Source organism: Eubalaena glacialis, chromosome 3 (assembly GCF_028564815.1).
Source record: "Eubalaena glacialis isolate mEubGla1 chromosome 3, mEubGla1.1.hap2.+ XY, whole genome shotgun sequence".
Taxonomy (NCBI): domain Eukaryota; kingdom Metazoa; phylum Chordata; class Mammalia; order Artiodactyla; family Balaenidae; genus Eubalaena; species Eubalaena glacialis.
Window position 1 is genome coordinate 142,907,969 of NC_083718.1, and position 21,879 is coordinate 142,929,847.

At 40.1% G+C, this 21,879-nt stretch overlaps 1 protein-coding gene across 5 annotated transcripts in view; it reads right to left on the minus strand.

Annotated features, from left to right (window-relative positions):
* The window catches only part of NFIA (nuclear factor I A), a 369,893-nt gene extending 351,096 nt beyond the window's left edge, over window positions 1-18,797 (minus strand). For 4 of the 5 annotated variants that reach the window (XM_061184139.1, XM_061184138.1, XM_061184136.1 and 1 more), the window contains exons 1-2: window positions 18,023-18,410; window positions 12,049-12,580 (exon numbers count right to left, since the gene is read on the minus strand). In XM_061184139.1, the coding sequence (XP_061040122.1) occupies window positions 12,049-12,580; window positions 18,023-18,049 (559 nt within the window). In that variant the 5' untranslated portion in view covers window positions 18,050-18,410. Of the gene's footprint in view, window positions 1-12,048; window positions 12,581-18,022; window positions 18,411-18,757 lie in introns of those variants that run through there. The other variant, XM_061184140.1, reaches the window with a different exon arrangement.
* Between the last annotated feature and the right edge of the window lie 3,082 nt (window positions 18,798-21,879).

Consider the following 21,879-nt stretch of genomic DNA (forward strand, 5'->3'; position numbering starts at 1 on the left):
ATTTGTTCTGCACTCTATACAAAGAAAAGCACATATATTAATGGCTGCAGAAACAGATTTCACTTTCAGATTAAACAACAAGCAGATATAACAGAGAACAAAAAATTTCCAATATTTGGGACCACCAGATTGCTGTTGGTGCTGTCGCTGTTTGTATTTCACTTATCAGACATGCAGTAGTTCTTCTCCTTTCTATCACCATCTGTACACACTTTCCCAAAGGACCCTCACAGCTGCCCCATTACCACACTAACACACACTCGCACACAGAGGACCCCTTAATACGTTATCTGTTTTCTTCTCACAAGAGAAAGAAAGGCAGAGCAGCTTGAGAACTCGGCCAACTTAAAATCCACTTCCACGTCAAAGTCTCAAGATTGCTACCTTTCTTCGGAGATGGAGCAAAATAGAGAATTTAAGTGGTTATGCTACTGGGACTTGGCTGTGTTTTAGGAACTACTACCAACTGCCAAATGAAATCACCATAGCTTGCTCTCAAGGCCTTCCCTTCCTTTCTGTTTGTTACTCCCTTATTCTCCTGCTGTTTAGTTTGCCTATAACTGTTTTATACCTCAGCATTACTCAAAGGATGTCCTTAAAAAAAACTGAACTTTTTTTTTTGTGCACCAGCTTTCTCTAGAGAAGACGTGCTATGGTGAACTATTAAATAATAGAAACCACCTGTGCCCTGTTCTGTGTCTGGTTAGGTTTTCTTTCCATTTACGTAGATATTTCTGACATAAGAAAACCAAAAAGTTAACACTTAGTAGTAATATCACCAAATGATAGAATTCCTCAATGTACACCAATTGTACAGGAAAAAGACAGTATCAACAACCGGTTCTGCAAATGTCTAAAACTTCATATGGGCTATTAGTTGGGAGAATCCTAATTTTAAAACATTGAAAGCCTTAAAATCTTAGTTTCTGAGGAAATTTCATCTAAGATAGCAACAACTCGTCTCCCAGTATTTTCTTCAGTTGTGTATTTTGGCACCTAACACAGTGCCTAACAGGTAGTGAGCGCTCAAAACATGTTTGCTGAGCTGAGTTGCCAAGGACATGGTGGAAACTGTCAATAAAGACAACCAAAATACATCTTCTATGCCAACACCAACCAAAGAGCATCCACCTTGATGCAAATGATAACAACAGGCCACAACTGCTCCTCAACTTATACAAGAATTTTCTATCTCCAGAGCTCCTGGGATGCATAGACTCAGTTTCTTCATCGGCAAAATGAAGGTTTCCTCTAAGTTTCCTTCAAGGTATAAAATTCTGAACCTATTAACAAACCAGGACAAGGTCTAGCTGCTCACCACTTTTTAAACTTTAGAGAAAACAATGGCTTTCAGCACTATAATGTACTCCCAGAGAACAGTTTTAGCCCCCTCCATAAATTCCAAGGCAGAGCTTAGGGAGTATGATATACTGGGAAACACTTGAGAGAGAAAAACAGGCCATAAAAGGGTCAGACCTACTTACCAGCCCTAACCACTTACTAACCATGTACCATGGACACATTACTCAGCCTGTTTCTCAGCAGCATAAAGGCAATTATAAAAGCTCCCCTACCAAAAAGGTAAGGTTTATATGAAGAGCTAATAAAATAATATATAAGAACCAACTTAAATATCATGGAGGTTAACAAGACTAGTCCGGGGTCTGACAGATCTGGCTTTCATCCTGGCTCTGCCACTACCATTGGCGTGACCTTGAGTGAGCTACGAACACTCCCTGAACCTCTGTTTCCTGAATAACAGGAGTAAACCACAACAAAAGCCGTCTACCAACTCCACTCGCCCCTAGCACCCAACATGAAAAATTCTCCAAAACTTGGAGAAGTCCAAAAGGAAAACTAAAACAGAAACAAAGAAACCCACATAAAACCAAAGAAACTCATATCCACAATTTAGAAAACCAACAAAGCCAATCCTAAAAAAATGGCACCCAGCTATGTAAACTCCCTCAAGTGCCCAAAGTATTTAAGAGTCTGTCACAGAATGCTCTAGCACAAAGCAAACCGTACTGTTGCAGCTGCTCTGTTCTCACTTTTTAAAAGGTGTCAGTAATGAAGGGCCAAACATGCAAATCCCTAAATGTGCATCTATGTTCCTCTCCAATCTAGCTGTCTCCCTCCAGATCCGCTGTCTCATGACCCGGCCTCACTTACTCAGCATCACCCCCATCCCAGCACCTCTGAGGCTCAACTGCAAATAAAGTTAAAAGCTATGCATAATCAGTCATTAGATAGCAAAATTGAAAATGTCTCTCTTTGAAGAATCACAAAGCTTTCTGTCTGAAACCTCTGACCTTTCTGGAGAAATGAGAGTCACTGTAGTTTAAAAATGTAGGTGGTAAAAGTACAAAGGATTACATTTATCCATTTTGCATGTTTGCCGTCTTTTCTGAGATGAGGGGCAAATATCTTCAGAACAATTAGTTCTTCAACCCTAAGATTTCAGGCTGCAATATCCTCATTCTCCAAGAACTGTATACATCCTGGGCCCAATGAGATGGCACTTTTCTGTTAATTTCTATTCCTACTTTATTTTACAGAAAATCTAAAATACATGTTTCCAGAGCCTTTTTTTAAAAAAATAAGACTTTTGTCTGTACAATAAATGAGCCAAGAAAATAATAAAAATTCATCTGAATCTTCTTAAAAACCACTGTAATCCCTGATTGGGTCAGGAGGGTAAGGGACTTCTAAGAGTACATCTAAAAGAAAAAAGAATTCTTAATAAAAGTCCTTGCCACATATTAAGAGGCCATACAATAAAAGTATTGCAATGACTATCTCTCCCTGACAGGAACATACAACAATAGTTATGCTGTTGAACAGCATCAAGTTACAAAGACTTCATTCTCAGAAGTTACTTGAAACTACTCTCCCAAAGAGAACCTCCACCATTTAAAAGAAGGGGAGAAAAAGCCAACTAAATGAATCGATCAGAAACTTCAGTAACTCAGTAATTTTTATATAAAAGGCACCCATGCAAAAATCGTGCCACAGTCCTACGGAGATCCAGACTAGCTTTTGCCAAATTCGTATCCAGAATCCTTACTTCATCTTAAGTGTTTATAACCCAACTTATCTTTAACTTCCAATTACTTAATGCTAAAAATATATTCTCAGGTATACACTGTTTTCCATCAACACTTTTTATATCTAATATTATTTATGAATTATACTCAGCATAAAGGATGTTTACGATTTTCATTGTTAATCTGCTATTATATCTGAGCCCATACAGCTCTGCTGAATAGTATGCTACGAAGGTTTACATGCAGATGCACAGTATCTTAATTACTTATTCTACAGTAAGCTCTGTAAGCATCTCCATTCCTCATTCATTTGGAATGTTTAAAAATGCCACAAGAAGGGCTTGATGTCATCTTAACACTGAAATCCATCTGTCTATGGCCCTCTTTTGACTTTATTCCTTCTGCAGCCAAAATTTTCACAAAAGTTGATGAGAATTTGTCAACCTAAGGACTTGTAATGTCAGCTCCTTTGAAAGGCAATGGAATATTTGCAAGTGGCAATGATGGGATCCCGTACATACAATATTCACTTTATGTGGGACCTTAAGCTTAAATAACTAATCCCTTTAAAATTAAAATACATAGAATTCTAAACGCTTCCAATAGAGGAAGAGGAAAGAGGAAGGCACATAGCACAGAAGAGACAGTTCTGAGTTTCCCATATTAAGTAATATGTCCCTAATTTTAAAAATCCAATTAAAATTGATATTGTAGCACCACAGTTCCTATTATCCACTAACAAATACCTTTCCCTACCAAAAATTACCCCTTGGATAAAGCTATATGACTCACCACAGATACATCTTCCCCAACAGCATGAACATGTTGCATTAGCCAATCACGGGCTGGCAAAATTACAAAAGGAAATAAAATCACCCAAACCATAGCAACAAAGACAACAGCCTGACAATGGCAGATGCTACACAGACATACGTACAAGTTGTTAAATCTTATTCATTTTTAAAATATGTTTTATTGCTACTTTTATTTCATCTGGCTTTTATAACCCATAGAATATTTCAAAAATAGCCATTAAAATATTTACATCAATATATATGCTCTGAAAATTGTTTCTGTTTGGAAACTCAGAAGCTATTGGGACCACCAGAAACACTCATCAGAGACATCAAAGGTAGGCAGTATGGAACCTGATGGAGAGGACAATGGGGTGTGAGTCCTATTTTTTTTTTATTGCAATCCTCTTTTGTTTCCAATTTAATCACTTTTAACACACACCTCAGTTTTCCTTTTCTGGGGTGACTGACACTCCACACACTAACTTTTAGATTTATTAGCATTTCTAAGAAAAAGAAACTTAAAAAGAAAGTCACATTTCTATTTTATTCAATATAAGTTCAGTTCAGCAGCTTTTAAAAAAAACCACTAGAAGAACTCATATATAAAATGAATAGATGTAATATGTTATAATTATAATCTTTTTTTCTATTTACAATTATAAAATTCATGTTGAGTGAGGCTTTGAACTTTTGCACTAAAGTCATTAAGAACTAATCTTGCCGAAGTTTAAAGAAGTGAAAATAAGGGCATTAAATAAATCCATCAATAAATCAGTCAGTCATTTAAGGGCATTAAAATGAAACGTTTCCCTATTTTCAATTTTCTTCCTTTGTCTTTTAAGTTAAAAAACAATATTTTAACTAAGAAAATTCCATTTTTGCTTTCTTTTAAATAATTACACACAGCCATAATCACGGGAACTTTTGGAAACAAAGTAAATTTAAAACTTTTAAACCTAATCATCAAAGGACGTTAGAAATACATATCTCTTGTGCGTATTTTAAAATGCATAAAAATTTACCTAGTAAAATATTACATGCAATTCTGATTTTTAAAATAATGCTTGCTTTAATTCTCAATGGCTTACCAAAGCATCTAGAACCAATTCATCTAACTTCATCTTACAAAAAAAAAATTCTTAAACCTGGGTTATAATGCTTCTATTCACTAAACTTCTACATTCTAAAAACAAGAAAGAACAAGTCATTCCAGATTTTTGACCCCAACACTAACAAGCATGAGACCATTTCTCCCTCTTCTAACCAAGTGTGGCTTCATTCTGCGGCTAAAACCAAACTCCACAGTAAAATATCTCCGTGGGAAAGGTTTGGATTTTGACTTTTTATTTCCCCTTTGACTCAAGGTGGGTGTGTGATACCATTTAAGTGACATCCAACGCCAGACAACAGGATATAAAGAGGGATATAGAATGGATCTGAATTTTCTTTTTAAAAGCATAGGATATGGAATCAGGAGGCCTGGGTTTAATCTTGCGCTGCACAAATCCCTTGGCACCTCTGAGACTTGATTTTCACCTGTCCAAATGGACAGTGCATTACTTATTTACAATACTCCTGTGAAGTTAAAGAAAAAAATAAAAGAAAGCTACAATGTATGGCAAAGCTTAGGACTGTACTTGCTGCAAAACAGACACTCAATAAAAGTTATTTGTCTGGCTGCCTGCCTTCCTTCCTTCCTTTCTTCCATCCATCTCCTTCTCTCTACTCTCAATCGATTTAGGTCCAAAATTTACCACTAGGAAAATATGCGTAAGACATGAAGACAAAGAGTTTAAGACAAATAGTTTAAAGTTCTCAAAAAACATTAAAGCTATTCCACTTCAAACTCCAGTTATTATGATCATCCTGATCATTTCTGAGATTGAGATTAGCAATATATCACAGAACAACACTCGCCAAAATACATAACACAAATGAACTTATTTCTCTCAATCTTATCTCATTTAGTGTCTCTTACAAACAGAAAAGCAAAAATATCCTCTGCTACAAAGCAGCAGCAATTTGTCATTTGTGGACTTATTCCTTTGGCTCATAAGCCATGTTTATTTCACTAAAATATTAATAAGAAGACTAATTCCATTAGATAAAATATACTTTTACCCTGTGTAATTATCATAGCAAAACATGAAGCACTGTTTTCTAATATTTTAGGAAATGCCTAGGGAAAAAGCCATTTCTATCTTAGCAGCAGCTAGAAAATTCTGATAAGTTCAGGGACACCAAAGTTTGGATCAATCATTTCTATCTTACAGTTGCCTTGGCGGGAGACAGCTAAAATGTTGACAACACTGTAGGTTACCCCTTAAAAAGCAAAATGGTAATAATAATGAGTATCTCAATAGCCCCTTTTCCAAGTTTATGCATGCCACAGTGTCCCTAACTAGACCCCTAAACGCTACAAAGAATTTTTGCAAAACTTTTCTTTCTAACAATCTGAATAGAAACTCCAAAAGCCCCCAATAGGTCTCTTAGTCTGAAGCATATTATGCAAAAATGATGGTGAGATGGATTATAAAATTCTCCACTAGATATCTTGCTGCTTGGGATCCTTTTACAGTCATTACTTAAACCAAAACACTTTTTAGAGCATCTCCATTTGCAATTAAGTTCACGGTTTTACGTTTCTCTTAACAAAGCATGCCAGTTTATTCATTCTCTTCCTCCTCCACCTGACTTCTTCCTTCCCCTGACATCACCTTCCAAAGATTTACAATTTATAATATATTTAAAAGCAAGATCTAACCTCTAAATGACCATGGGGAAATAATTGCTGAAATGACAACAAACTGGTGTTTAGCACATTCAATGAATGCAGTCTGTATTTTATGTTTTTTCTTCTATTCTAACCTCAAAATTGTTTTCAATAATCTATATTAACATTTGTGAGCAATTAGAATTGTTGCTGCTTCTGTGCAAGTTTTAAAAAACCGACAGGCTGTTCTGCATCCTCTGGAAGCAGCTTGAGGCCTTAACCAAGTAAAACAACCAGTCCTACTGTGTATAGCAGTGACCACAACAAAGGCTGTGGTTTCTCCCACACTAGCCCTAAATAGGTTCAAATTAATGCTATCCATCACTGGGTGGAAAAGCAGACAAGGCAAATCCAAGCCAGCAGCATTGGGAAATTTCTTACCAACACTCAAACCTCTGAGCCATAAATGAGCTGACCTCCCTTCTACTCAAGAACACCCTTTCTCCCTATACCTCTACACTCTCTACCCTTCAACTTCCATCTTCCTCACTACATTCTAGATAGAGGATACTGTTATTACATTCTAAATAGAGGATACTGTTACAACCTTCAAGTTATGCAGAAAATACTCAAGGATATAAAAGCCATATTTAATCTCAAGTTTGTTGATTGTGCTATCTCCCTTAAAGAATTAAAAGATAAATAGAAAGATAAATGACATCTTCTAAAACTGTGTGCATATACCAATAAGTTACAGTAGATCAATCAGCCACAAAATCCACCTTTAGTTTAAGGTTAGAGTTTGAGATAGGGTGGTACTTAGTGTCTTCATTAAATATCACTGTATATTAATCTTACCCCTTCTTTTTCCAAATATGGTTTATTATTATAAATCACAGAAACTAACTACATAACTTTCTACTAAGGAGTTTATTAAGGTAATGAAGAAGTTTAATTCAATAATGTATAGTCTTAGATTTGAGTGTAAACACATACAAACAAACCCTGTTAACAGAATATATTGAATATATTTTAGATATACAATCCTGCCACAAACTAACACGGCAAGTTACCTAAAACTTTAAAAATTATCATAATTAATTTGGCATAAAACTATAAACTGTAACAATTTAACATTATCAATTTAAATTTTTTTACAACTATTATTCGGTATGCACTGATAACCTTACACAGATAGTCACACTGTATTTAAGGTACCAGCTTTTTAAAAAAAGAAATCATTCCCCCTACTCGAACCCGCACTCTGTGTGCAGCCTGGATGTGCACACACATGCACACACGAAGCGCACACACGTTCCTACACAGACACTCCTAATCTTACACCTGCTCTGAAGCAGCAGGAAGTGAATTCTCAATCTGTCAACATGACCATCTGGTCTATCTGCATATCACGGCTTTCTCTATTACTATATGAAGGAATGGCAATCACGAAGCCAAAATACAACTAGAATGCACCTGAATGGGAGTCTCTCTCTCTTTGCTGAAATGGAATAATACGTAGCCTATCAGAGCAGAACTAGCAGTAATGTAAATAATTTGAAATGAGCGTTCAGGACAGCATAATTAAGTGAACAATATGGTACAGGTGATGTGGTCATCAGTAACACTGCCGTCAGGTTTCCAGGACCGGCACCAGGCTTCGCAGACACCGCAACTCTTTCAGTAAGCGATGGGACCTTTACTATTCCTGCCGAGCAACACTAAGTAAAGGTAGTAAAGGGAGACCATGGAAGCAATCCGTAGCTATTAAACTAAAACACTACTGTGCAAACACGTTCACTTTCTACCCTGAAACTAACAAGTACTCCTGCTACCATTAGGACAAGTTCAATTCGCTCCGTCCCTGGCTAATTAGCAATTACAGCAACTACCTGACAAATTCTGGTCATGTATTAGTCTTTCAGAGTGAATTTTAAGGTAACTAAAAATATTTCCAATCTTAAAAAATTCCTCATCTGCAAAAAGTGAAGATGCTCATTGTGATTTAGCTTTGGGGCCTAACGCCACTCAAAAATTAGCAAAGGCCTTCGTTGAATTAAACATAATTCTATTTGTTTAATTTTAGTTTTTAAACATCTCCACACAGCTACCTCAGCTTTCATTCTACCCGCAGCAGGTAATAACTATAAAAAGTCATTTTATGGCCTAGATACAGCAACCTACCTCTATCCAAGAGATGAGTCCTTAAAAAGTCTAACCTCTTACAAAATTTAACTAACTCAACTGAGAATCTTTCTAGAATCTGATTACATTACCAGAAGTTATACAGAAGCAGTTTAAAAAAAAAAAAACTCTCCAGAAAGTTCTCGGTTGAGTGCCTACTAATGAACAAAGGTTAACTTTATCTAAAAGGTCAAATGCCTGGTGGCTAAGGTTATGACCTTAACAACTTAAATTGTGACCTTGCCACGTGCCGGGTATATTGTAGATTCTGATACAGATCATCTGGTAAAGACTGGTCATAAATTAGCTTTACTGTTACACGCCCACAAAGAACACCATTTACCACAATACCATAATATCTCAAAGTTGTCATATGATACATGGGAAGAACGACTCAAAGAGAGACCAAATTAAAGGCATAAAATGGTTTTACTCTTTTATACTTTTAATGAGATGAAATTCTCAGGCTTATGGAATCACTCCGATTTCATTACACTTGTTACTGGTTATCAGCCACAAAACTCACACAGTTCTAATGCTCCTGGATTTAGAGGAGAAGAAAAAGGAATGCAGTTTATGTATTGTATTTTAGCGTCTCAATAAGTCTTAGAAAAATCACCTCCGCTTTTAAAACACAATTGATTCTGCAGTAGCTTCCAGTATTTACATGTGCGTTCTAAGATTTCAACTTCCTTCCCAAGAAGAGGTCGAGGCATGAAGCAATAATTATTATATGCATTTTTAGAAAGAAAAAAAAGGATCTTCCTGTGGCCATCAAGGGGGAAAAATGGCATTTTGGAAGAAAAAAAAATACATGTAAAAGAAAGAGAGGGGAAAAAAAAGACTATAGGTGAAAAGGCCACAATGGTTTTGGCATGTTTCTTGAAGCACATTTCAGAGTCTCTGCCTCCTGCCAATACTGGCAAGTTCTCAAAACTTTTAAGGAGGTAAAAACATTGTTTAGTGTTTACAAATCTTCAGCATTATAACAGATGCTTGTCAAATCAGTTGTATGTGAGTTGACCGATCTACCTCCTATTTGTATTGGCAGCTTCCCTTCCACAAATAACAGGTCTCTAAATCTCTTAAATCACATTTGAGATATTTTCAGACAAAAGGCCTTGAGCATCCCTCAGGCCCATCCTGGTGCGCACAGAGGCGCCACGGCTGCGCAGGGAGAGCCAATGGCCTGTACTTGGCCAGCGTTCAGGCGACCGAGGGATTCTGGGAGGCGCACGAAAACCGAACCGAAAGGTAGTCTGATCCACAGTGCTGGCAATAAATCTTTCATAAGCAATAAGGATGCTAACTCTCCTAAGCAACCGTCTACCTGCCATTTTACCAACAACACCCTTCAGGTCATTGAAACCACCAGCAACTATGATGGCTCAAGGGATCTGGAGCCACAGCACAGGCACAAACTGTCAACAGCGAGAGAGAATCCAACGTGAAACGGCGAGAGCGAGGAAGGCCGTGTCTCTGTGAATCTAAGGGAAACGTTCACATCTAAAAATTAGAAGGGATGCTGCTCACACCAATAAACGCATAACAGGTATTTCGCTTTGATGTTACCTTGTAAGGAAGCACCTACCATGATGGGCATCACCCACTGACACCTGCAATTTCTTATATTGGTCCGTTAGAGCATTTATTATAAGTTATTTACTTCTCCAAATATCAAAGAGATGAAACACAAGATTTTTAGAGAGTGCTCCCCCAAAGCATATAATACCCACAACTTTTTTTGCACCTTGTCCTAGTAGATTCTCCACTTATATATGCAAATAAATTTTTAAAAAATTTTAACTCTGCTTTTTCAATAGACAAAATAAAGTAACAACAATAGGGTTAACAGGGAGTTAAGAAAGGGCCACTTGTTCCTGTGTAGAGGTCATTTGAAAGGTGCTACCTTTTCGTTTTCGCTACCCAGAACTGGCTAAAGCAACAGGCACTTCTTTTAATTAAGTATACATTTTCAAAAACCCAAATATTTGAAACACTTACAGATCACATCCTCTAAAATACTCATTTATCCCCTGCCAACAGAATGCAAATGATGATGTGACATGCTTGCAAAGTAAATTTCTCCAGTTTCTTATGTAAGGACGGATGGATAACAAAAGTTCTCTTTCTAAAACATATATTGAGAAAAATAATACAGAATAGGATATCAGATGATTTCTAAGAGCTCATATTTTTAGAATTGAAAATGTTTTGCAAAACAATGGAGTATCACTTTTACAGGTAACATCTTCTCTGTCCTTTATGGAAAAAAATACATGAACCCCAAAACAACCTACTGGTAGGATTCCACAACCTTCTTTCTTCCATCTGGCTCAAGTAACTGCCATGAAGGTAATCTAGCAAGACCGATATGTACATATAAAAAGTCAACAAGTTTCACAAGACCTGAGCTTTCACATAACACAATGAGCCTTTTGTCTAAAACAAGATGAGAGGAACAAAGTAAAAATGCATTATTTTATCCAGTCCTCAATAGTTGTATCCTGCATGCTACTCTACATGCTGTAATATGCACAGGTAAAGCATGCCTTGAAAACAGCCTTGGAACAATAAAGAATTTTATTACAAATCAAGCAACTCACCAAATCAATTATCAATATCTATTTCTCAATGTGTTCATGCACTATACAGGTTTGGTTACTTTTAAGATTAATCTTTCCATCAATTACTTAAAGAATTGCTTTGTTTTTTCCTTTAGCTATTGTAAACAACACTAAGTATTCCTAATACAAATCTACTAAGTTTGTACTCGTGTGATTTCTTTTTCCTTCATAAATGATCAGCGATTTGATAGCAATCTTACCTCCAACCTCTTCTTAATTAGCAGGGGGTTCAAGAGACCCCAGTAGATAAAAACACTCCCAGAAGAAAAGCAACTAAAAATATTGCCTCACTACCAAACTAAATGCTTTTTAACTAGATCACTTGCCAGTTAAAATAGACTCTTTCTTACAAGGGTTTTTATGAGGCTTCTCTCACCCCTCATCAAAAAACGTGACTTAAATATATCCCATAACTGACTACCAACACCTCTGATAACACTCCTTGACAAAAGAACTAAACTTAGCGAGAATGCTCTCCAAGCTATGCTTTTCCACCTGAATGAAGGTGGAATCTCAAACAATGGAGGATCTGGCTACTCTGATGTTGGTCTACCTTGGACACCACACCGTCCATGTGGACATGGCCGTAGGCAGCTCGGGAATGGCCCAGCACATACAGGGGTCATCAGGAAAAAAAGCACACGCGAGAAAGTGGACCGACTTTTCACCATTGCACTTACCTGCTGCATGCACAAAGTATGCCAAATATAAATCGAGTTCCTTAACAGAAACCCCTATGTGATGGGGCTGGACACAGAGCCCTGGATTAGAGCACTGCGGGGACTTTACAAGGCGCTCGCCATCAGTACTTTCAAGCGGAATACCTTTAAATAAAATCACCATAACAAGGTCCAACCTCCAGACTTTATCTGCCTGGCGGAGGCAGTCAATTCTTCGCATCTTGCCTTTCTGGTCTGGGTTGGAAAGAACACAACACGGAGGCTTTTTCCCTGTGACTGTAAGAACAAAATCCTCTCGGTACTCAGGTCGGATATCTTTCCGCAACTTGGCCAGAAGTCGAGATGCCCACTTCTGCTTGACCTCTGGTTTTTCACTTAGCAACTCATCCTTCACGGCTCTCTCTTCTTCTTTTGACATACGCTTTTCATGTTTTTTGAAGTATTTTCGTTTTCGGGCCTGCAGGTTGAACCATGTGTAGGCGAAGGCTCGGACGTGGGGCAGAAGTGCTTCGATGAAAGGATGAAATTCATCCTGAGGAAATGAATGAAGACAAAAATATAACTATAATGAAAACAAAAGGCAACAACGCTTCTTCAGGTGTTCACCTTTTAAAAAATATATCCTTATTTCACTTGAAATTTGATTCAAGCATTATGTTGCCAAAATCGTACATGGGATCCCTATGGGAAGTCCAAGAGGGGGGGAAAAAAACCATCGGTATCATGTCTCACAATCTCAAAGAAGAAAACCGTTAAAAAGTAAAAAATGTTTTGTTATGTTCACGGAAGTGTACCAGGTTCTATTGTCGGGCCTAGGTCCCAGATTCTTTAGACAGTAAGTGAAGTTTATCGAAATGTTTATAACAACATATAATCTTAACCCTATTTCAAGGAAGGCATATCTAATTTTGCTCCAGCCTTGACCTCACTACTTGTAGTACAGCCAGGGCTCGGCGGCCAGATTGGCAAATCCTAAACATTTAGATGCCAGTCAATGTTTATGGAAGTCTAGGAGCAAAAATCATCTCCACGATCAATGGAAACAAAGACTTTCCCCTCTAAAAGTAGACTCTGATGTAGACTCTGATCTGTTTCTTAGTCATTTTGGTAACATGTAATTCCTTTCTAAGTATTACAGTTACACACAATTTTTTTTAGTCAAAAACTTAGAAAAATTTGGCAGGTCCATATACAAAAGAAGAGATGGATTTGATATTCATCGGACTAAAATAAAAGATCTATGTTCAAGACATAATTGCTGATATTATAGAAATGAAACAAAACGGGGAAAAAAGGAAAAAAAACAAAGAAAAGCGTACAAGCCAGATAGTAAACAGAATGCGTCACTGTGACAACACGGTTGCAACTAAACACATTCAATTTACTGATCTGATTGTGAAATACCTTCAGTAATAATCATTCCGAAAAACCAGAATACTCATTTAAATTTTGAAAATAATATTTCAGGCTTTTTCTCACAGGGAAACAGGGAACCTGGTATGTTCAATATTTACGAGACTCCCGGAAAACCCTCATGGTTGCCTCTTAAAATCCAAGTAATTTGAAAATAAAATTGAATTTAAAACATTTAAATTTTTCTTACTGTTTTATGGAAAATGCTTGCTTCTTTTACTTGACATTTTCTTAGGAAGTAGAAATATAAAATTAAAGAAAAATTAAACAGTAACTCCACAAAGCTTTCTGAGTACATCTAACTTTTGATTAACCAACCCACACTAATCTTACTAATCTTAACTTCTCTCCACCGCACAACCCTCCCCCCCAAAAGATAAATTATTTACTTTCAAATAAATGAGGATAAGAAAACCAAAGAGATATTTGATGACTTTTTTTAAAAGGGTGTAGGACAGACAAATATAAAATGCATTCTTTTTTGGTTTGTAATATCCATCTAAATATATATTTTGGAGGCACAAGTAACTGTAATGTCCAAAATATTATTACTATTAAAGCAATTATTAATTTTTAAACATTCAAATATAAACTGAGTGCTTAAAATTGGTGAAATACTGTAACAATAAAGCCTGTTAAAATATTGTAAGTTATAATCAATCACTTAAACACTACATATGACTGTTTTTTTTAAAGTAAGGTTATATTAATATAATACACACTAAATCATTTCAATAATTGACATTTTTTTTCCCCCTCTCAACAAATTTCAGGCTCCGTATTTCAAGTTTAGGTTTGAAAACTGCTCTTTTTCAATAAAAGAATCCAAAAGAGAAGTCAGCTTTCACAACACATGTGCATTCTTTAAGTGGAGAAAAAACAGAGAAAAATACAAGAATTCTATTATTCTTCCCCATATACCATTAGCACTTTAAAATTTCTGATGTTTGAGAATCTTTCCTATTGCCGTACTTTAGAAGAGAGAAATGGGGTGGGGGGAGCATTTTTCAAGTCACAGTTTATCTATAAGGTATACGCCAAACTGCAAAGCATTTAAACATTACTAAATTCTGAGCTCATCCTTGAAATGCTCTAAAATACATAAATTTGGAGTTTGAAACAGTCCTTCACATTGACTGATTTTCTTATATACACAAGACATGCTAGGGACCAAGGCTCTGTGGAATTATGCAAAGAACGCCCGGAGTCTACCTTAACTACAAAGTGAGCTTTCACCAAAATGAGGATTTCATTTTAAAGCCTCAGCCCCATTTTAAAATGCAAAGAATAACTTAGCTCCAAACAATTCATATTTAGGTCAAAACCTTGTCTTATTAAAGAGCTTTATTAATGATGATAAACATTTAAAATAAACCTTCTAATGTGACATTTAAGTGTTCGAAGATACTCCCAATATGCTTCTCAGAGAACTGCGAACTGCGTGCATTCGTGTTCAAAAGGATTTTGTTTACCTGCCAACCAACTGCCCATATATCTCATCATAAAAATCCTTAAATGAGGCCAACTATGTCAACTAATCATTAAGAATAATCTAAGTCCCCAGTTTTACATCAAAAGTATTTACAAGTTATTACTCCCCAAAGGTTTTAAGAATGTGCCAATAAAAGTGCACAATATTTTGTATGACTCTTACTCACATGCACAAGGAAAGTGCTAGTTATATTTCTCAATGCACAATTAGAAATATTCCAGAACGTCAAAACTAAAGAATATCATTCACTTGCAGGAAATGCCCAGGCACAACATAAATTAGTTTAAAAACAAAACAGTATGTCCTTATAAAGCATGTTGTTGCACATATTGCCATAAGCTATATAATACTTCAAAATATTCAAGAGAAAACAAAGAATATTTTACGTATGTACTCAGTGAGAAAGTTATGGGCCACCAATAAAAACAAACCTGAAAACCTGTTTCAAAAGTGGTAGGACTTTGAATCAGCATCTTCAACGTTCATCTGTTTGTAAGTAAGCCAAGTTTCGGAATCACGGAATGCTGATATTTTTGGAACTACTTCTTTCAAAGGTTCACCTATAAATTTCTACTGTTACCATTCTATGACCAGGTACATGATTTGGTTAAGATGTGCCCACATGGATTAAAATACGATGTCTGGAATTTTCCTGATAAAGTTTTTAAAAATTGCACACGTATATGGATTTTATTCTTTCATTTAATTTTTATCACTGCGCTTTACTGGACTTTCTTTAATGACCAATAAACTACCTAAGTTTTTCTTTTTAAAACTGGCTCTAAAGCTTTATAAATATTCCGGCAAGTTAAATAAATTGTGAATCAATTTCTAAAAGAAGAACTCATAAAATACATGGCCCTCATTCACCATTTAGTGTACATTTTCTTTACAAACTGTTACACTAAGTAAGTGTTTCTCTTAGTGATGTTTCCAGAAGGCCTACTAAATGTCACTGCCAAATAGGTTTAAAAAAAAAAAAAAAACTTTCTTAATGTGATAATAGCTCATGAACCAAGAGAATCCAACTTTGTTAAATACCTGACTATGCCCTGGGCCTGCATGGGTACACAGGTATCCTCATATATGCACCATCCCAAAATACAAATTTATCTATTGAGAGCTCACTGGCGAAGACGCTAATGTGTCTGCTAAGGTCCTTCCCCACTAGGGCAGTACACTGGTATTATCTACCAGTTCTACGTGTTGCAAACTTTTGCCAGCTAGAACTTCAGCCTTTGAATCTCAGCATTTTCACTGTAGTCATAACTCATTCAAATTATCTTACACTTTGCATCTTATCCATATGCAATTGTGAACCTTGCCAAAACTGGTTGGAAAAGTTTCATTCCATACTTCCACGAGTTACTAAAATAGGAACTTTGGAAGTTTGTTAGGGAAAAATAAAAAACTTTTACAATAACTAAAAGCAACTGCTATCCATTATTAATGCTAGGCCTAAATTCCAAACACACCATTTCAACATAAAAGATGCATTTAAGAGTCTTCTGAGATCAAATAGCCGGTAGATGACTGTTAGATATTGCAATAAGAAGGCATGTCATGTGGGAAATAAATCCAGAAACTAGAGAGGAGAGAAGAAACTATGGATACTTTTTAGTCTTCCAGAAAGTATTCCGGTTAAACCGTTATCTCCTGCTAAATGAAAGCAAGAGGTGGTAGCAGGTTTTTGAAGGGAGTGGTGAATAAACATTTTATATGAAGCATACAAACTTCATCTAGGTGATTAATGGTCAGATCGCAATGTACCAAAACAGTATGAAGGCTCACACTTTTCTTCAAAAAAATTTTAGCGCAAAATCACTTTAACTTCATGCCTTTTACTCAAAGAAAATAAATAATATATTCAAAAGGGACCAAACTTGGGGCCGTGAAGTAGCAATATTTTGCCTGGGGGTGGTGCAGACAAGGGAGGGATGGAAAAGGAGGGCATGGAAAGGAGAGGCGCTGGGGCGAGAGAGACCCACGCTCCGAGTTAGGTCGGAGGGAAAAGTTGCCCCCGTCCTGTGCGCGGGGCGGCCCGAGTCGCGCGGCAGCAGCGGGAGGCGGCGGCGGCGGCGGCGGCGGCGGCGGCGGCGGCGCGGGGGGGGGGAGTCGTGTCCGGCCCGGCTGCCGCTCAGGCTCGCGGCCGGTAGCCCAACTCCGCCCGGCGCGCCCCGGCCCGCGGCTCGCGGCCTCCGTCGCTCGCCGACCCGCGCAGCGTGGGCTCGTCCCGGCACCGAAACTTTCGCTCGGGAAAGCGAGCGGGCGACTGGCGGCGAGGACGCAGGCTCCACCCGGCCGGCGCGGGGGGACGCGGGGCCACGCAGCTCCGCTCCGCCGAGACCCGGGTCCGGCTCGCCGCCGCCCGCCCGTGCCCAAGGGGCGCTGTCCCGGCCGGGGCCCGGGGCCCCGACCCGCGTCCCTCCCGCGGCCGGACCCCAAAGGCTGACAAACAATAAACAAAAGTAAGAGTTTGGGGAGGCTGCTGCGGCGCGGGCTCAGCGGGCGGGCAGCGGGCGCGGGGACCCGAGTTCTCCCGCAGCCAGGGGTGCAGCGGCCCCGAGAGTGCGGGGCGTGCTGGGGGCTCCGTCGGCGGCCCCCTCCCCGGGCGCCGCGTTAACTACAGAAACCGGCCTCGCGCCTGCAGAAACGCTGAGTCCAGATTTCAGCGTGTCATGGGCTGCAACCCCGCCGAAACACGTGCGGGGCGTCCGAAAACACCGCCGTTCCGCAGTCAATCGCCCCGATATTAATTAACGCATTAATAAGAGGGCGCCATTAGCCATGTGCCCACACAAATGGCCGTGCAAGAGGAATGCACCCGCATGGAAACAAAGTTACTTTCTTAAAGCTGTATTTCTCCACCACCACCCCCTCCATGAGCATACGCGCGCGCGCACACACACACACACACACACACAGAAACACGCGCAGACACGGGCACACCCCGAGACACATGTCCCGGGCCCTGCTGGAGCGGGGGTCCCCGGCACCCCCGGCCCGGCCCCAGGTCGGCCCCCGCCACTCCGACCCCCACAGCCCCTCCGCATCCAAACAGCTGCTTACCTGGGTGAGACAGAGCGGAGAATACATCACTGCCCGGCGGTGGGGTGTGCGTGTGCGTCTGGGTGTGCGGTTTGGAGGTGTGCGTGAGTGCGGGTGAGAAAGGAGAAAGAGGGAGAGAGGAGGAGAGAGAGAGAGAAGGGGGGAGAAAAAAAAATCAAGCCTGCTTCTTGCGTTCACATTTCCAACTCGGCTCAACTGCAGCCAGCCAGCGCTATTGCCGCTCCATGAGCTGAACTTTAACCCCGCCTAGAGTTTCCCTACACTCCACTATACATGTCTACTGTACGCGGGCGTTAAAGGCATAGCGCACCCTTTCCAGCTCCCGCGCCCGCCGGCCGGGTGCCCGCGAGCTGCCCGCGCGCCCGCCTCCGCCTCCGCTCTGCACCGCACCGCACGGCCGCCGCCCGCTCGCGCCGCCGCGGGGGGGTGGGGGGGCGGTGTGGGGGAGGGGGCGGCTGCGGCGCCGCGCGGCCAGCCGGGTCCCGAGCCTCCGCGGCCGCTCGCGCTCGCTCCTCTCTCGCTCCCTCGCTCGCTCCCTGGCTCGCTCGCTCGCTCGCTCGGCCCCCCCCCTCCGCCCCCCCAGTCCCCGCTCAGCGCATTACTGGGTAACGCAGTGAGGAGCAGTTACAGTCTGTACTCCCGGGCAGCTATAGGCTGCCACAGGATGTGCTTAAGCAAACAAAACTACTTTTCCTCGTTCCCATCCCCCAACCCCCGCCGCAGACCTTCGCGGACCTCGGTGGAGGACTTCGGCAACTTTGCCAGGTTGCCCTGCACCCCTCGGTTCGCTGCGTGGGCACGTAGAGAACCGCAGAGAAGGCGGGGAGGGGGGGTAAATTTGCATGTATGCAAATTTTTTTAAAATCAGACCTCCTAGGTAACTTTTTTTCCCTTCTGAAATGCGGTACGGCTCAAAGCATTGTAGTCTCTCCAACGAAGCTTTTTGTGGGAATAGATCGTCGGCAGAGGTAATTATGCACAAAATCCTGCAAACTTTGTGCAGCTTCAGTCCTATGGCCTCCAGAAGCGGGGATGGTGGGGGAAATTTTCACAAGGAAGATTCACCGGATTTGGGGGCTGGGGGGGGGGTGTCTGGAGAAAGGGAGGCGGAGATTAACTAGCATTCTCCCTCCCAGGACTGTGAAACTAGTGGGTTTGAACACAGACGCCATAGGAAAAGTTCTATCACGTTCAGAAACAACAGTGGTTTAGCTATGACATCTTTCTCTTTTTAGGAAGAAAAAAAAAATGTGAAAGGGATGTCCCCTTAGGGAAGGGAGATATTCTGGTCCACAGACACGTGCCCAGAACTGGACACATGCTATCGTTACTGTCCCTGTTCCTGAGACACCTCTGGAAGGGTGCTTTTTAAGAATCCCCTCTTTTTCCCTCCCCCAGGTAATAGTTCTTAAAATGGAAAAGAGCTTCCTGCAATTATTTTAGGTTTGCTAAAGTATTGTTTTGGCAAAAAAGGGGGTGGTTTTTAGGGTTTGGCAAGTTGCCAATAAGCCTGCTTTTCCAGTTTTTTTAACCTCATATTTTCTCTCTAGGCTCTCTTCACTGATGGGAAAGAAAAAAAAAAAGTATACCTCCTTCCTACAAACCTCCATCCCATTTCTTCCTCCTCATCTCCCTCACTCTAGTTTGCAGCCTGCTGCATTTTCTAATCCTTCTCAAGATTCCAAAAGGAAAGACGACTGTATCACGTTGAAAGGCTCTGGCACACAGACAGGGGAATCTGCACCTTGGTAGAGGTTACACAGCTAGAGAGCCTCTGAAAAGAGGAAATTCCTGTAGGAATGCCCACTCAGCATGTGAGGGTGAGGTGACATGTTAAGGCCACTCTCATTCAGACTCTCCCCCACCCCACCCCCCTTTTAAAAGTAAGGAGCAAGAAATATGCTACTGGAGAAAACAAAGTTCTCTGAAATATTCTGCATCTTTCTAACGTGATTTTATGCTTGTTCTCCAGTTACTTTATTGCCAAAATAATTCCTGAATTCTCAAGAGACCATTTTCACACGCCCCCCGCTTCTAAATCTCCTTGGAAAACTCTCTGATTATTTATTAAGGGGTGAGGGGAAATAATGACTTAAACCTTTAATGAGAGAGACCCGTCTTCCCAAACTACACAACTGCTTTTCCTTGGTTCCTCTTGGATATCAGTAGGGAAGAAACGTCCTAAAAGGCAAGCCGAATAGCAGAGACAACATCCCTGGCCACGAAAACCCTTGCTGGGATCTATAACTTCAACGCGCTCCAAGTTTCCTCGATAGAAGTTTCTGGCTGACGGTTCCAACATGTAACTGAGGCACAGTGAGAAGTTATTGTTCCGAGTGTGTACTCTTGGGAAGCTTTCTTCCAGAGCAGATTAAAATCTTTCTTTTGGTGTGTTAAAAGATAGACTTCACATCTGCCTCTTCCCAAAACAGCAAAGACGCTGACTTTTAATTGAATCTCAAGAAAAAGGAAAATAATTTTTTAGAAAGGGCTGGCACGTCGCCCTGGTTTTAAAAAAAAAAAAAATGGGGAAAAGTAATTTAATGCTGCTATTTCTACTTTGAAAACTTCTTTTGTTGCAGCAGTGGATGTGCCCGCGATTTCCAGCTTTCTGCGGTTAGCAATATTATCTTAAGTAACTTTTGGCGCCCTTCGTAAGACTTTTGGATATGGGACGATTGTTTGCGCCCTCTAGGCAAGGGCTGGATCCAAGTTCAGCACCAAAGCCCTGCACATCCGCTCCTGCTTTCTCTCCTACCTCCGCCAGCTCCCGCTCCCTCCCCCGCGGGAGGTGGGGGGGTGGGCCGGCGGGGGAAACACTACAAAGCACAGTTCCAACTACAGCCTTTGGAAACAGGACTGCGAAAAATACAGTAGAAGAGTTACAGTTACAGAGAGGCTTCTGGTAACTTTCTCTCCAACAGGCATAAATTTAAACACACAAAGAAACAGATGTTCCTCAAAGGGCAGACTGGGGGTAGAAAACCTTTCCAACCCTCTCCCCTACGTCCCAAGTTGCAAAAGTAAATCCTTGTCCAGAGTTCACAAAGATACTAAGACCCTTGAAAGAGAACAGGGATGGAGGGCGAAGAGAAGAAAGAAAGGATAGTAGAGAGAACAGTATAGGAAACACAGGTGAAGTACAAAAACTAGTTTACTGCAATCATATAAGTGACCCATTGTTAGGAAGGATAAACCCCTTATTGGAAATAACCACTCCAGTCATTTATTTTGCAAGTGCTAGGCGGCTGCCTTGAAATGGGATTGTCTCTGCGCAAAGGAGGCTCCTGTCATGCTCTCTGCTATCCATATTCTCCCTGGCACAGAGCCCGGCCTTGCATTTGCTGTGTTTTATTTGCAGAAATGTTACCTTGCCAGTTTTAGTGAAATCCTCTTAGATATATAAATTATGTCAATAAGGTTTCACTTATATGTACATCTCAAATACCTCTCATTTTGGAGGTTACTTAATAGGAAGATCTTATTAATATGATTTAGATTTTAATGTACAAAGCAATGAAGGTAAAATTGGGGTTCGTAAGTGACAACGCCATTTACTATAGTTCCTACCAAGACTAACTTTATTATTAGCATCTTCCAACATTTTTCTTCTCTAGTTTTTTGACCTACAGTCACTTGTGTGCAGATTTTTCTTATATGCATATATTCCTAAATTGAATCATGTTGCTGAACTGAGCATCCAAGTGGATTCTTACATCAGATTTCCAGGCCAGATTTGATTAGAAGGCCTAAAGCCTTGGGAAATAGCTCAATGGGAATTTAAGCCAAAGATGGGAAAGAGCCTATATTATTTTCCATTCACTTCCCAACAGAATTAGGTGTCTACACAGCTCAGA